This window comes from Numida meleagris, chromosome 14, assembly GCF_002078875.1.
Source record: "Numida meleagris isolate 19003 breed g44 Domestic line chromosome 14, NumMel1.0, whole genome shotgun sequence".
In the NCBI taxonomy this organism is placed as follows: domain Eukaryota; kingdom Metazoa; phylum Chordata; class Aves; order Galliformes; family Numididae; genus Numida; species Numida meleagris.
Genome location: NC_034422.1, coordinates 5,946,676 through 5,960,052, shown reverse-complemented (window position 1 = coordinate 5,960,052; position 13,377 = coordinate 5,946,676). Strand labels below are relative to the sequence as shown.

General features: G+C 52.9%; 3 protein-coding genes across 4 annotated transcripts in view; 1 reads left to right on the top strand and 2 right to left on the bottom strand.

Moving 5' to 3' along the window:
• Positions 18-3,074, bottom strand: PSMD9 (proteasome 26S subunit, non-ATPase 9). The gene is made up of 6 exons (XM_021413323.1): positions 2,930-3,074; positions 2,753-2,855; positions 2,092-2,279; positions 1,423-1,524; positions 1,180-1,268; positions 18-836 (listed from the first exon to the last, which is right to left on the bottom strand). The coding sequence occupies exons 1-6, from the start codon at positions 3,041-3,043 to the stop codon at positions 809-811; spliced, it is 624 nt and encodes a 207-aa protein (XP_021268998.1). The 5' UTR covers positions 3,044-3,074; the 3' UTR covers positions 18-808.
• On the top strand, positions 2,988-8,522 carry HPD (4-hydroxyphenylpyruvate dioxygenase). 2 transcript variants are annotated; one of them, XM_021413314.1, is made up of 15 exons: positions 2,988-3,212; positions 3,945-3,956; positions 4,063-4,089; positions 4,605-4,667; positions 4,953-5,057; positions 5,146-5,188; positions 5,252-5,334; positions 5,496-5,585; positions 5,675-5,778; positions 5,863-5,940; positions 6,040-6,202; positions 6,316-6,387; positions 6,610-6,732; positions 6,829-6,945; positions 7,079-8,522. In XM_021413314.1, the coding sequence occupies exons 1-15, from the start codon at positions 3,015-3,017 to the stop codon at positions 7,187-7,189; spliced, it is 1,389 nt and encodes a 462-aa protein (XP_021268989.1). In that variant the 5' UTR covers positions 2,988-3,014; the 3' UTR covers positions 7,190-8,522. The 2 variants fall into 2 exon arrangements, with proteins under 2 accessions (XP_021268989.1, XP_021268990.1); XM_021413315.1 differs by having other exon boundaries at positions 3,123-3,315.
• Positions 8,644-13,377, bottom strand: part of SETD1B (SET domain containing 1B) — a 46,389-nt gene continuing 41,655 nt past the window's right edge. The window contains exon 18 of the mRNA XM_021413274.1: positions 8,644-13,218. Coding sequence (XP_021268949.1) covers positions 13,045-13,218 — 174 coding nt within the window. The 3' untranslated portion in view covers positions 8,644-13,044. The remainder of the gene's footprint in view (positions 13,219-13,377) is intronic.

Below are 13,377 nucleotides of genomic sequence, written 5' to 3'. Positions count from 1 at the left end.
AGCAACTTCCACAAGGATGGAGAGAGACATTACTCAGTTTTATTGACTGGGATGAGTATTTCGAAGTTCAACTGGAAACAACCTTACAAACAAGAATCACCCCCAGAGCCCCATGAAGTGTTTATATACCCTAAAATCAACCACAGCAAATAATAAAAAAAAAAAAAATTCACAAGTTAGGAGTACTTCAATACAAGATATTAGAAGACAGAGTTATAACCCCTAATGCTTATTTCATTAACTTAAAATAATTAGGCGTTCCAAAAATGCTAGCTTATTTAATGACTTCCAACAGCTATGGTCACATGGGAAAGATAAAGTACCAGATCTGCACGTTTCTTGACTGTGATCCACTACTATAGAGTTAAAAAAAGAAAAAAAAATGGTTCCAGGACTTTTTATCATATTTTACAAAATGTTCAGTGAGGAATACCAAGGGAAGAAAAAAAAAAAAAAGGAATGCTATGTTATCACCAAATAAAAGCATTTTATGCTCTTCCAAATATGTATCAAGCGAAATCTGAATTACGCTCCAGCCTCACTCCAAACTGATGCAATGTGCAAGAGATAAGAAGCCACATCCTGCAACTCTGTGAGCTGCTCCTCACGAACCAGTGCAATTCCAACTGCATTAAGGCCATGCTCCATCAGAACCTCTTCAGACTCTGCAAGCCCAGCCACCTAGAGCTCACAGCCTCTGAAACACTCTCATTTCAGCAAAAACAAAGGTCAGAGGGCAAGCATTCAAATCAAATCAGAGTCCAGAAAGCAGGCACAAGCTTCATCTTTATTGTCTTCTGAGCAATGGTCATCTTTGCAAGGGAATGATATTGCAGCTGAAAAAGAAGAGTGGAGAAGGAAACATTAGAGCCTCAGTTCTGAAAGAAGCTCAGAAGATCTGATACAGTGTAAACCAGATCTACCACAACCCTCTTCCATTGTCTTCCTCTACTATAGGAACTAGCCACTGAAATCTTCAGCCTCATGCTCATCTTTGACACAACTCATCATCCCATATGACTACTAAATGGAGAGCCCCAGCTCCCAGCTGGAATCTGCCAGTGAAACACATCAGAGCAGGCAGCAACACAGAGCAAAGCACAGAGCTGCCCCTGCTGCAGGAAGCTTGCCCTGAGCTGCTAAGAGCCCCCTCCACTCTGGTTATGTGAAATGGCCTACCCCAGGAGGCCCTTCCCAGCCCAGCGCTTTGGAGTCAGACCCAGGTGCACTTTCTTGCCGTTGCGGATCACAGTCACACTCAGAGGTCTCTGGGAGAAGGGAAAAAAGAAAAGAAAGATGAGCTCTCTCACTTCCATTATCAAGTACCTGATGGCTGTGATAGCCTCTCCAGCCATTCCACAGAAAAAGCTGTAGGTCACTGGGAGAGGCAAGAGGACGCAGTTACAGCAGAAACAAACTTACCCCTTCACTGTGCTGCACCACTGTGGCAATGTTCTGCAGGTTCTTGAAGTTGTGCACATTGACAGAACCAAACTCCACGATCTCATCATCAACCTGAAGGCCCTGGACAGACAGGAAGAAGCTGAGCATCTGTGTTCTCTGATGACAGGTAATACTGCCTGCTCACAGGAGCTTTCCCCTGGCCACATGGGCTGTGGTAAGACACTGCCCTTCTCACCATCCAGACAACTGAACATTATACGCTCTCCATGTCCCTAGAAACAAGTATGTACTCATTTCACTGCCCTATTTTATGAGAAACAAACACTGAGGGTGTAATGAACAGAGAGGCCTTATAAGAGCCGTGTGGTGCCATGACACAGCGGACAGCATGCACCTTCAGCACAGTGACATACCAGCTCACAGGGACACCCCAGTAACACTGCCGGCGTCACACACATGCAGCTCCCTCCATGGGAGCTTTCAAGAATAACTACACTGTTTGAGAAGGTGACTGAATATTTGACAAACACTTAGAATGAAGAAAGTGGGGGTGGGATAATAATAATAATCAGTATCTCACAGCTTATTCCTGATTTTTAACAGAGACACGGAGCAACGCATCTGCTATTTCCCCTCCCTAGATCCAAAAGAAGCCCTCCCTATCCGCTGTCAGCCCCAGCAACGTACCGAGGTGCTGGCAGGAGACTCTGGTGTCACCGCATTGACTTTGGCAAAGGCGGGTGGCAGGCTCTGGCTCATGGCCTCAGCCCGCGCCTCTGCCTCGTCCCTGGCGTGCTTCTCCTTCTCCCGGGCATGCAGCTGGTGAAGAGCCTCCTCCACCTGCTTCATGAGAGCCTTGTGGTCGTTCTGCAGACCTGCGGGCGGCACCAAGCTCAGTATGCACAGAAACAGAATCACAGAATCACTACAGTTCGAAAGGACCAACAGAGATCACCACAACCCACCCCAGCCCATTCCCCAAGCGCACTGACCACGTCCCTCAGCGCCACATCCCCACAGCTCTTGAACATCTCCTGGGACAGCGACCCGCTCATCCCCCTGGGCAGCCTGTGACTGACTGCTCTTCGGGAGAAATGTTTCCCAGTATCCGACCTGACCTTCCCCTGGCGCAATGTGAGGCCGTCACCTCTCGTCCCATCGCCGTTACCCGGGAGCAGAGGCCGACCCCACCCGCTACGCCTTCCTTCCAGGGGCTGCAGGCAGCGATAAGTTCTTCCTGAGCCCCTCTTCCCCAGCCGGAGGAGAACCTCGCGCCGCTCCCCGCCACTGAACGCGCCCCGGCCCCGGCCCCGGCCCCGGCCCCGGCCCCGGCCCCGGCCCCACTCACAGGCGATGCTGTGCCGCGCGGAGCGTACTTGGTACAGGTCGATGTCGGCCCGGGGGAAGCCCTCGGCGTCCACCAGCGGCCCGTCCATGCCCACGCCCTTTTGCTGAGGGGAGAAAGGCTGCGGTGAGGCCGTCGGCAGCGCCCCGAGCCCCGCGCCCGGCCCCGCGCCCCGCTCACGTCCTCCAGGAGCTGGTAGCAGGCCCGGATCTGCGCCTCCAGCTCGTCCTTGCGCCGCACCAGCTCCTGCACCTCGCCCAGCGTCATGGCGCGCCCGGGCCCGTCCTGCGACATGGCGGCGGCACCGCACCGCGCGGCGGCGGCAGGAAGTGCGTCACGGGGCGCGCGGGGGCGGAACCGGAAGTGCCGCCATCTGGGGGAGATAACCGGGCGGGGCCATATCAAGAGGGGGCGTGACCATTCCACAGAGGGGCGGGACCAGATCATCGGGGGCGTGGCTAGGGTGCTAGGGGCGGAGCCAGGGGCAGAGCGTGGGGTGGCTGCGGGGCTGTGTCCTGCAGCGTCACTGCCATGGGGTGACGGCAGTGGTGGTGGTGGTGCCATAGGTGATAGTGTTGTGGCAGTGCTGTGGGGTGATGCAGCTGTGCCATGGCCGCTGCGTGACGTGGTGGTGGCAGCACCAAGGGATTGACACAGCAGTGTTATTGCTATAGAATGACATATCTGTGCCATTCTGTAGAGTGACACATCTGTGCATCACCTTGAGGTGGCGGGGTGATGGCAGTGCCATAGGTGACACAGCAGTGTCACTGCCATAGTGACAGCGTTATGGCTGGGCCGCTGTTTTGGGGCCACAGAGCTGTGCCATTCCATGGGGTGGCACTGCAGCACCATAGGCACAGGGCGACAGCGCTGTAGCAATGCCATGGAGTGACACTGCAGCATCATTGCTTGGGGTGGCAGGGTGGTGGCAGTGCCATGGAGTCACACATCTGTGCCATCCCATGAGTGACACCGCGGTGTCATTGCCATGGGGTGACCCATGCCCATCTTGGCCGTGCAGCCCCAGCAGCAGTGGGTGACACAGTGCCACCACCCACCTGCCCCACTGTCACCACTGTCCCCAGCGCTGGGGCAGCGTCCTCGGGATGGGGTGGGGTGGAGGAGGAGCATCTTTGCCCTATATCAGCCCTGCGCTCAAGGTCGCGCTCTCTTTGCCGCTGTCACATTGCAGGGTCACAGCATGGTGAGGGCCGGGGAGCGGGCGCAGAACTGTGCATTTGTGGGGGAAATTCACGGCGCTTCCCCTCGGCCTCGCGCCCCGCTCACTGCCTCTCCCACTTCTCTTGTAGACGACGTACACGGACAAAGGGGAAAAGGTGAGTGCCTCCATGCTTGAGGCGGGCATTCCATCCTATGCTCAGCACTGGGAGCCCTGTGGTTGCCCTGCTGTGCTCCCAGTGCAGTGGTGGAGCAGTGCTGGGTGCTCTGCTGCCAGGTGAGTCGTTAATGCTGCGAGGTTAATGAGGGCGGGTGGCAGAGTTGGGCCGCAGCTGCCATCCCCTTCTCCCCGGCCCAAATCCCAAACCCCAAGCCCAAACCTCCCACTGCACGTTTCTATAGGACCAGAAGCCCCTGGGCTCACTTCCAGGCAGATACCCGGGTGCTTTGCAGCCGCTCTGCTCCATGCCAACGCTGGGCCCTGCGTGCAGCACAGCCTGCATGCAAAACACTCCAAGAAATCGTCAGGGCAGGGGCCGGGGCATCATCCATGTCACCAGGGTGCACTTGCAGGAATTACATTGGGAAGAATTCCATTTGGAGGAACTGTACCCGTAGGAATCGCACCCGCAGGAATTGCAGCACGTACAATTTCTTTTCCCCTTCCCCTTAGCACCAGCGAGGCCGCTTCATTCACTTCCACTCCATCACCTTCTGGGTGGGCAATGCCAAGCAGGTAGGAGGCTGCAGGGGTGGCGGTGGTGGCCATTGGCTGCCAAGGGATGGCGGGGCCGTGTGTGTGTGTGTGTGTGCGCGCTGACAGCGGCCCTGGCCCAGGGCTGTGGCCTTGGGCCCTTGCGCAAGGTGGGGGTGGATGCAGGGGGTGTGCACGGGGCACAAATGGAAAAGCAAAAATGTGTCATGCTGTGCCGCACGCAGAGCGGGGTGAAAGGCTGCACTGGAGGCACCCAGTGCCCCCGCACACACTGCACAGCCATGCATGCACCGTGCTGTGCCGCAGGCTGCCTCGTACTACTGCAGCAAGCTGGGCTTCGAGGAGCTGGCGTACCGCGGGCTGGAGACCGGCAGCAGGGAGGTGGTGTCACACGTCATCAAGCAGGACAAGGTGTGCAGTGCAGCGGGATGCGTTGAGCATTGGTGGTGGGATCCTCCCTCCCATCACCAACCCTTCCTCCCATCCTCTTCCGCCCCAGATCATTTTCGTCCTCTCGTCGGCACTCAATCCAGGCAATGAGGGTAGGTCTGGGGCCGGGGGTGTGGGTGCTGTGCGGTGTCCCCGCTGACGTCGGCTGCCGGCAGAGATGGGCGAGCACATGGTGAAGCACGGGGACGGCGTGAAGGACGTGGCCTTCGAGGTGGAGGACTGCGACTTCATCGTGCAGGTAGGCAGCGCACACGAGGTGCAGCGGGCACCCTGAGATGGTGAGTTTGGGGAAAAAGGAGCGATTTTGGGGCTGGTTGGGTGTCACAGCTGGACATCCCCACGTTGACATGGGAAGGGCCCTGGGGGCGCGTGGCAGGATGAATGCTTTCCTCTGCCCAGAAAGCCAAGGAGCGCGGAGCCGTGGTGGTGAAGGAGCCCTGGGTGGAGGAGGACAAATTTGGGAAGGTGAAGTTCGCTGTCATCCAGACGGTGAGTGATGAGGGCACTGAGCCTCCCCACACACAGCGGAGTCTGTGCATCACAGCGATGGGCACAGAGCCTCTTCCTCCCCTCTGCAGTACGGCGACACGACGCACACCCTGGTGGAGAAGCTCAACTACAAAGGGCTCTTCCTGCCTGGGTACCATGCGCCCCTCTTCAAGGACCCGCTGCTGCCCAGGCTGTGAGTAGCACAGGGTCCCAATGTGGGGATGGGTTCCATCACCCACCTGGCGTCGGGGCTGAGCGCTGCCCCGTGTCCCCGCAGGCCGAGCGCCAAGCTGAGCTTCGTGGACCATGTGGTGGGGAACCAGCCCGACCTCCAGATGGTGCCAGTGGCAGACTGGTGAGAGCAGGGAGGGCTGGGAGGAGGCCGAGGGCAATTAGCACAGAGCGGAAGTTCATTAGTGTGAAGGGCTTCAACGTGGCCGCTGTGGGTGGGCAGGTACCAGAAGAACCTCCTCTTCCACCGCTTCTGGTCGGTGGATGACAAGCAGCTGCACACCGAGTTCAGCGCCCTGCGCTCCATCGTGGTCACCAACTACGAGGAGACCATCAAGATGCCCATCAACGAACCAGCGCACGGCAAGAGGAAATCCCAGATTCAGGTGAGCACAGCAGTCGGTTCATCACCGCCACCACCACAGGGCGGAGGCGAAGGAGATGGGACGGGGCCGGCGCTGCAGCCATACCAGCACTGCAGTGAGACGTTTCCCTGCAGGAATACATTGATTACTATGGAGGGGCTGGAGTGCAGCACATCGCGCTCAACACCTCCGACATCATCTCAGCGGTGAGTGCCACCAGGGCAGCCCCACTCGGGGCCATGCCACAGAAGGGGTGAAGCCTCACGGTTAGGGTCCCCGTGTGGTGGCCAGCTCCACACTGGGCCCCAAGGGACGGAGTGGGACAGGTCCCCATGCACCGCCTGGGACAACGCAATGGGGAAGCGTTGTAGTGCATCCTGATTCCTCCTGTCCTCACGTGTCCAACCCAAAGCTCCCCCCACTTGCAGATCACCAACCTGAAGCAGCGCGGCATGCAGTTCATGGATGTGCCGTCCAGCTACTACCAGCTGCTGCGGGAGAGGCTGAAAACTGCCAAGATCAAAGTGAAGGAGAGCATCGACAAGCTGGAGGTGGGTCAGGCGCAGCAGGGCCGGCTGAGGGCAATGCAGGGCCAACCCCTCGTTCCCTGATGGATCTCGAGCTGTCTCCCTATCGCTTGTCTCCAGGAACTGAAAATCCTGGTGGACTTCGATGAGAAGGGATACTTGCTCCAGATCTTCACCAAACCAGTTCAAGACAGACCCACGGTCTTCTTGGAGGTCATCCAGCGGCACAACCACCAGGTTGGTTGGAAGGTTTCACTGCTAAAAGAAATAGAGGTGGCCTCAGCGTTGAGTGGCAGCCTGAGGACCTCACACCACCCAGTGCCAGACGAACCCATTGGGCATAACGTGGGGTAACGCCATCCTCCCACAGGGCTTTGGCGCCGGCAACTTCAAGTCCTTGTTTGAAGCCATTGAAATTGACCAGGACGCTCGAGGCAACCTGACTGTCCTGAGCCCCGACGGAGAGACCAAGCGCATGTAGGGACAGTGTGCGGGCAGCCCCTGGCACCGAGCCGTAACAAGCTGAATCACAAATGAAGTGGGAACTGGCTGGTGCTTTGTCAACAGCCCAAACTTACACGTGACAAATGGGATGTTGCTGCCAAGCTGTGACGGGCAAGGACCCAGCCCAGGCTTCACACGGGAGAGGGAACATGGCCAATGCCTTCACCCCAGCCCAACCCCATCCAAATCACCAAATCCCAAACACAGCACAGACTCTTGGCACACGTGTAGGTTCAATCTTGAGTCATGATTTTACGGTAGCCGCAGCACTGTAGAATGAGATGAACAAATTTATGGGGTCCGGCCTTCCCACCAATGTAACGCGGCATTGCTCAAAGACCTGCAAAATCTTGAATTAACAAAGGGTTGGGGTATCTCCAGTGTCTCAAGAAGCGGTTGCTGGGTTTGTGGCCATTGCCTGCCCCCCTGGCTGCTGTCACAGTCCTTTTCTCGGGGACTCTCCCCACTGCCATAATAAACCCATTTGTCACAGCTGAGTGCTGCTGAGTTCATCCTGCAGCCACCGGGGGCGAGGGAGGAGCTGAGGCTCCAGGTTCAGCACCAGGAACCGGTGTCCATGTGTCAGCCGTACCCAACACACCTTGCTGATAAACACCTGCTCGGCGGTGTCCCAGCCCTGGAGGTGCCCATGGTGAGCTGGATGGGGCTTTCGGCAGCCTGGTCTGGGGGGGACAACCCGTCCTTGGCAGGGGTTGGAAATGGATGCGTTTTCAGGTCCTTTCCAACCCAACCATTCAATGATTCTGTGAACCTCGAATGCTCCCCGAGGACCTGCAGACCTCTGAACAGCAGAAGAACATCTCAGGGTGCTTGGTGGCCCTGGGTCTCCCTGCTGGCACACACCTGCCCTCCAAATCCCCCCAGCACCCACTGCAACTCCCTTTGCTTCCCAGTGTGGAAGCAAAGCCCCGAGCAGAGCCCATGGCTCAGGCTCCTGGGACACAGCCCAGGTCAAATCCTGGCAGCACCATCCCCATGGGGTCCAATCCCTGTTGTGGTAAGCAAGAGCTTAAGTGGGAGAAGGCACAGCAGCACGAGTTTCTTTTCCTCCTCCATCAGCTGCTGCATCCACCTCTGCTTTGGGTGTCTCTTGTTCCAAAGCTCAGGCAGGAAAACATTAAAGCTGGTATCTCTAAAGGTGGGATCCCATGCAGGCACACGTGGTGCGGCTGCTCCAGCACCAGCCACACATGGGGGCTTCACTTCAGCACAGAGCTGCATCAGAGCCTTAACACTAATGGAGCTTTAAGTTTACAAACTCGAGCAGCTCACATACTTCTTCCACGCAGTAGCTGTGTGACGATGCTTAATGTCAGTTCCTGCCCGCCACGATGAATATTTCCAGCTCTCCCAGTTCCCAGCACAGGTCGAGGAGCACAAAGCCCTGACTACACATGAAGCACAACGTAATTTTTCTGTAAGAAAAGTCAGTATATTTATGGTTTGCTTTATAAAAGTTACTATAATACAATGGTACATAGTATTCAATTCACAAAAATATGAACAAATATATACAGCATGACACATCCACAACAAAAACACTTTCTTCAAAACAAGATACGTACTGGTGACAGATTCTATATGCACAAAACATCCCTAAATTTATAAATTTGCTTAACAAAAGAAAAAGCAGAAACCCTAAATCTTCAAAGCAGAGATTTTCTTTGTTTTAAAGGAACTTAAAAAAATAATAATTCATTTATTGCAAACCATTTTACCTGCCCCCTTTTAAAGGAAGCCCTTTATTTTCACACCGTGAATTAAAACAACCCTGTCACGGAACCAGAGAGCTGTGGGGAGCGGGAGCTCTTCCACTTTGCTGATCAACTGCCCCTTTGCGTCCGTCACAATGTGTTTCTTTTCACTCAAACAAATACTACAGTGGCAATTAAGGAGGAAACTCATAAAAACAAATATAAAATGAAAAAAAAAATCCAGTTGCAAACTCGCTTAAATACATTGTAGGATGTCTATTAGACTGTACACATTTCCTCGCTTGAAATAAATAGATTTTGCACATTAGGTTTCAGACTGGGGGGGAGGGGGCAAGGAAGAAGCCTCAACTTCGCAAATTTTTGTCTTCAGTTTCTTAATGCTGCTAATTCCATCTATTTATTTGACAAAAAAAAAACAAAACATATTTGTACAGAATTTACATTATACAAAGCTTGACACAAGCTGTAAATGCCACCAGCTCCTTTGCTATCCTCAGTCCTTCCTCCTCCCCATCTTCTTGCCACGAAATAGAGCTGGGATCTGTTTAAAAAGAACTCCAAATTACAATAGTCACTTTTAATAAATTATTTACATGCTCTTGAAGTACAAAGAAATCAGCAAAAAAATTTCAACATGTTTCTACAAGAAACAGTGTTTGAAGAGAAGATTCTTGAGTTTGCCTATGTACAGAAGATGCTTTTTTTTAATAGACTTCAAAATCCTTTTTTTTTCCTTAAATTTTTATTTTATACAGAAATGCACTGAAATGATCCCTGAAAAAGGTCACAAAAACCGGAACTGAAACTACTGCATACTTTGCTGGAGTTTAAAAATGTTTGTCTTGTAGAAATAAGCTGCTCTATACAATACAAATATCTGCAAGATGAGCCTCATCCCCTCCTGCCCCCGCGCCCACGGCTTGGGACCGACAACGCTGCGAGTGCTGCACGGCCACGGCAGCCCCAGGCAGCACAGCGGGGCCCTGTGTGCACCAGGCCTGGGTGAGCCCTGCACACTCCAGCAGTGAGACACAATTCTGTAGGGAGTGCAGCCAACATCTCTCTCTATTTTGTTTTAGGGTTCGATTCAAGTGGGGAAAAAAAATTGGGATAGCGAACAGAATGACTTCAGTAAATGGTAAGCAGCGTCCTGGGCAAGGTTCTGCTCAGCCCCCGCTACTATTTCCACGCCCATGACGATGGTGAACGCCGGGTCTGGCCCAGGAGCTGGACCACGAGCACTCTGCCCCTCCAGCATCCTCCTCTCCCGCAGCCCTGTCCGAGCACGAGGCAAAGCACCTGGGGGTCAGAAGGCATCTCCATGGGCTGCCTTCTCCACCCACGTCTGCAGCTCCACAGCCCCGCTGGGAGCTGTCACCAGGACCCATCAGGGATGGGGCAGCTCTGAGAGAAGCTGCGGGGGGAGGAAGGAAAGAGAAGGCTCAGGGCTGGCTCACCCAGCCGGGATCCTACAGAGCAATGGGTTACGGGCGGCTTCAGAAGCACCCAAGTGACTTCAGTGCTGAAGGCCTTTGGCATCCGAATCTTTTTGGTGCTCCTCCAAATACAGTGAAGGAACCCAAGCTGCAGGCCTCGCCTCAGGAGACCAGGGCCTGTCCCCTGCACACGTTGCAGCCTGCGAGGCTGCACCCCATCCACAGCACACTGACGGGCTGGGGAACACAGAGCTGCCATCGGGCTCCTCAAGGCTGGGTGCAGATGGGGTTTTCCCCCACAAAGCTGTGTTAACACCAGGGTTTGGTGGGCCTGAGAGGAAGAAGGCTGAGAACAAGGGCAGGACTTCACTTCAGAACAACATCTGTGAGTTCCCAACACTTTGAAAGCAAAAGACCTAGCAGTAGCGATGCCAACTCAAGTGTCAACATGAGAGGAACCTCATCTACAAAAAAGGAGCAGAGCAGCTGGCTTAATCCCCAAAAGCTCCTGCCACAGCGATAGCTACAGCCCATGCTCAATGACACACTGCTCGTGCTTCTCACAGCTTCAGGTTCTGGGCCACAACTACCCAATTGCTGGAGAGATTCACTAAGAGAGGGGGAAACCCCCAAGACCATGGGAGACAACAAAACTGAGCAACACCAGAGATGAGACTATGGACTGCCCAACCTCAGGGCCGGTTCCCTGCCCTCAGGCAGCAATGCAGGCACACTGGGGCCCTTGCAGGCCCTCTGAGCACAGAGGCCTAACCTACACCAAGCCCCACCTAACCTACCCCAGGCCTGGCAGTTCCCAGCAATTTCCAGGAAACTCTTTTGCAAGGTTGTAACCTCTGATTGCAGGGAGCTGCCTTTCAACAGCAACTGTCACTGATTTGAAAGGGAATGGGAATACAGCTGTGCAATTTGCTCTGTGGGGAGGAGATTTTAGTTATGCAGATGATGTTCGCATTTCATAATTACATTGCAATTTCCCTATAAGTCAATTACAAAGGCTTAGTACAAACAACCTCTACATTTGAAGCAGAAGAGACCCAATGCAGGTTGAAATAACTGATCCTGTCTATACCCAAACAGTCGTGTAACACTCCTTGATCATATCCAAAGAAACACTTCTTCAGTGTTTTGGCTCATTTTTAAATGGAACCTCTTGAAGAACTACAAACTTTGCCTCAGGACATCTACAAGGACAAAACAGAGTGGAAAAACATTCCAAAATACACCTTTGGAGCTCGAAGGAGCACTCATTTCCATGCTGCAGAGGGGGGAGGACAGGATGCAGCCTGTGCTCAGGGGCACTGCCCACCATGTCCGCACTTACTGCAGGATGGGACCACCCAGGGCAAGTTACTGAGTAACTGGGGGAGGTCCGGCCTGCTCCTATCACAGCAGGAATCTCCCCATTCAAGGACAGGGCAGACAGTCCCTGTGAAGTGCTGGGAGGGCAGGGAAATGCAGTTAGAATTGAGGAAAATCCATATGAAGAATACATCAGACTGTTTCCCATCAACAGGAATAAAATCTTGTTATAAACATGAGGCGTAGCGTACCCTTAAAAGGCAGGTAAGATTTCTACAGCATAACAGAGGCTTATTTCCTTCTTAATTTCAGCTTCAGAGTTTTTCTGAACACTAGACAAACCAATCTACAAGAAATCCTGAAAGGTCATGCATTGCGCCACAATTCTGGGACTAAACAACTGATTCTGTTAGCGATGATTGCTGTACCCACTCTCCCTTGTCTGGGTGCTGAGGCTTTGTTGATCCCCCACTATACCAGCACGGCATGCGACCATGAGTGATGAGCCCAAGTTGCTAAGCCCAGGCCATGGCTGCCCTGATGTCCCCCGGGGCGTCTGGCTTTGGGGACTTGTTCAGGCTCACCCCTAAAGAAAAGGCAGGACAGGTCACCTACAGTCTCACTGCGGACAGCTCCATGCACACACGCACCCAAACACACACACACACCCCCATTCACACACCCTCAAGCCTCTGGCTTGCTCTGTAACATCAACCTTACATTTATTTACAGCTTACTCTGAGAAATCTGTGCAATTTCAGCCAATCAAGCTCCCAACAAACCCTATATGGCATTTTCAGTCTCTGCTTCACATTTAAACGTTGAATGTCTTTTTCAGCCAACAAAACTGATGAGGAAAAGGTAGCAGCATTTATGAAAAGATGAAGGTTTATAACAATTAAAAAAAAAAAAGTACCATTATCCCATTATGGAGCATTGACGTAGGGACTGCACAGACAGAAGCTAGTGTTTGGATAGACCACGCCACAAAACGGCAGTCACCTTTTTGTGTGCGTGCTGGATCTGAAAAGGAAAGAGCACCTGAAACATGAACAGTCCCCGTAAGCATGTGCGCTTTTTGCTTTCATTCATGATCCTGGCAGAAGTGCGAAACTTGCTTGGTTTTCCTCTTCTCTTTTCTCCTTTTTTTTTTTTTTTGTATACTTTTTTTCTTTTTAATTTTTTTTCTTCCTTTTTTTTTTTTCTTTTTTTTCTTTTTTTTTTTCCTTTTTTTCTTTTTTTTTTTTTTTTTTTTTTTTTTTTTTGGCAAAGTGCAACCACACCTGGTTACCACAGTTTTGACATGGCCAAAGGTGCAAGTGTGACGAGAAACCTCGAGTTCAGTTCAGGGTTCCCCGGCAGTTCTCAGAGCCACACAGACATGGGATTTTTACATCCTCAATTGGAAACTTGTAGTCATAAGTAATTTCCTCATTCACATTGATGTGCTGTTTTGAGTAGATGACGATCTTCTTTTGAGACTCCACCGTGATCACTTTAGCGTAACAATTTGGCTGCAAGGGTGACAGAACAGGTAATGATTTAGGTTCCTGATGCCACGACTTCCCAGTCTCCACACAATTATTCCAAACTAACATAGAGCAGGGCGGTCACTTTCCCAGACAGCCTCAGCCACGCTCCCAGAGCCCGGGCCCAGGGGACCCAGTGGGAAG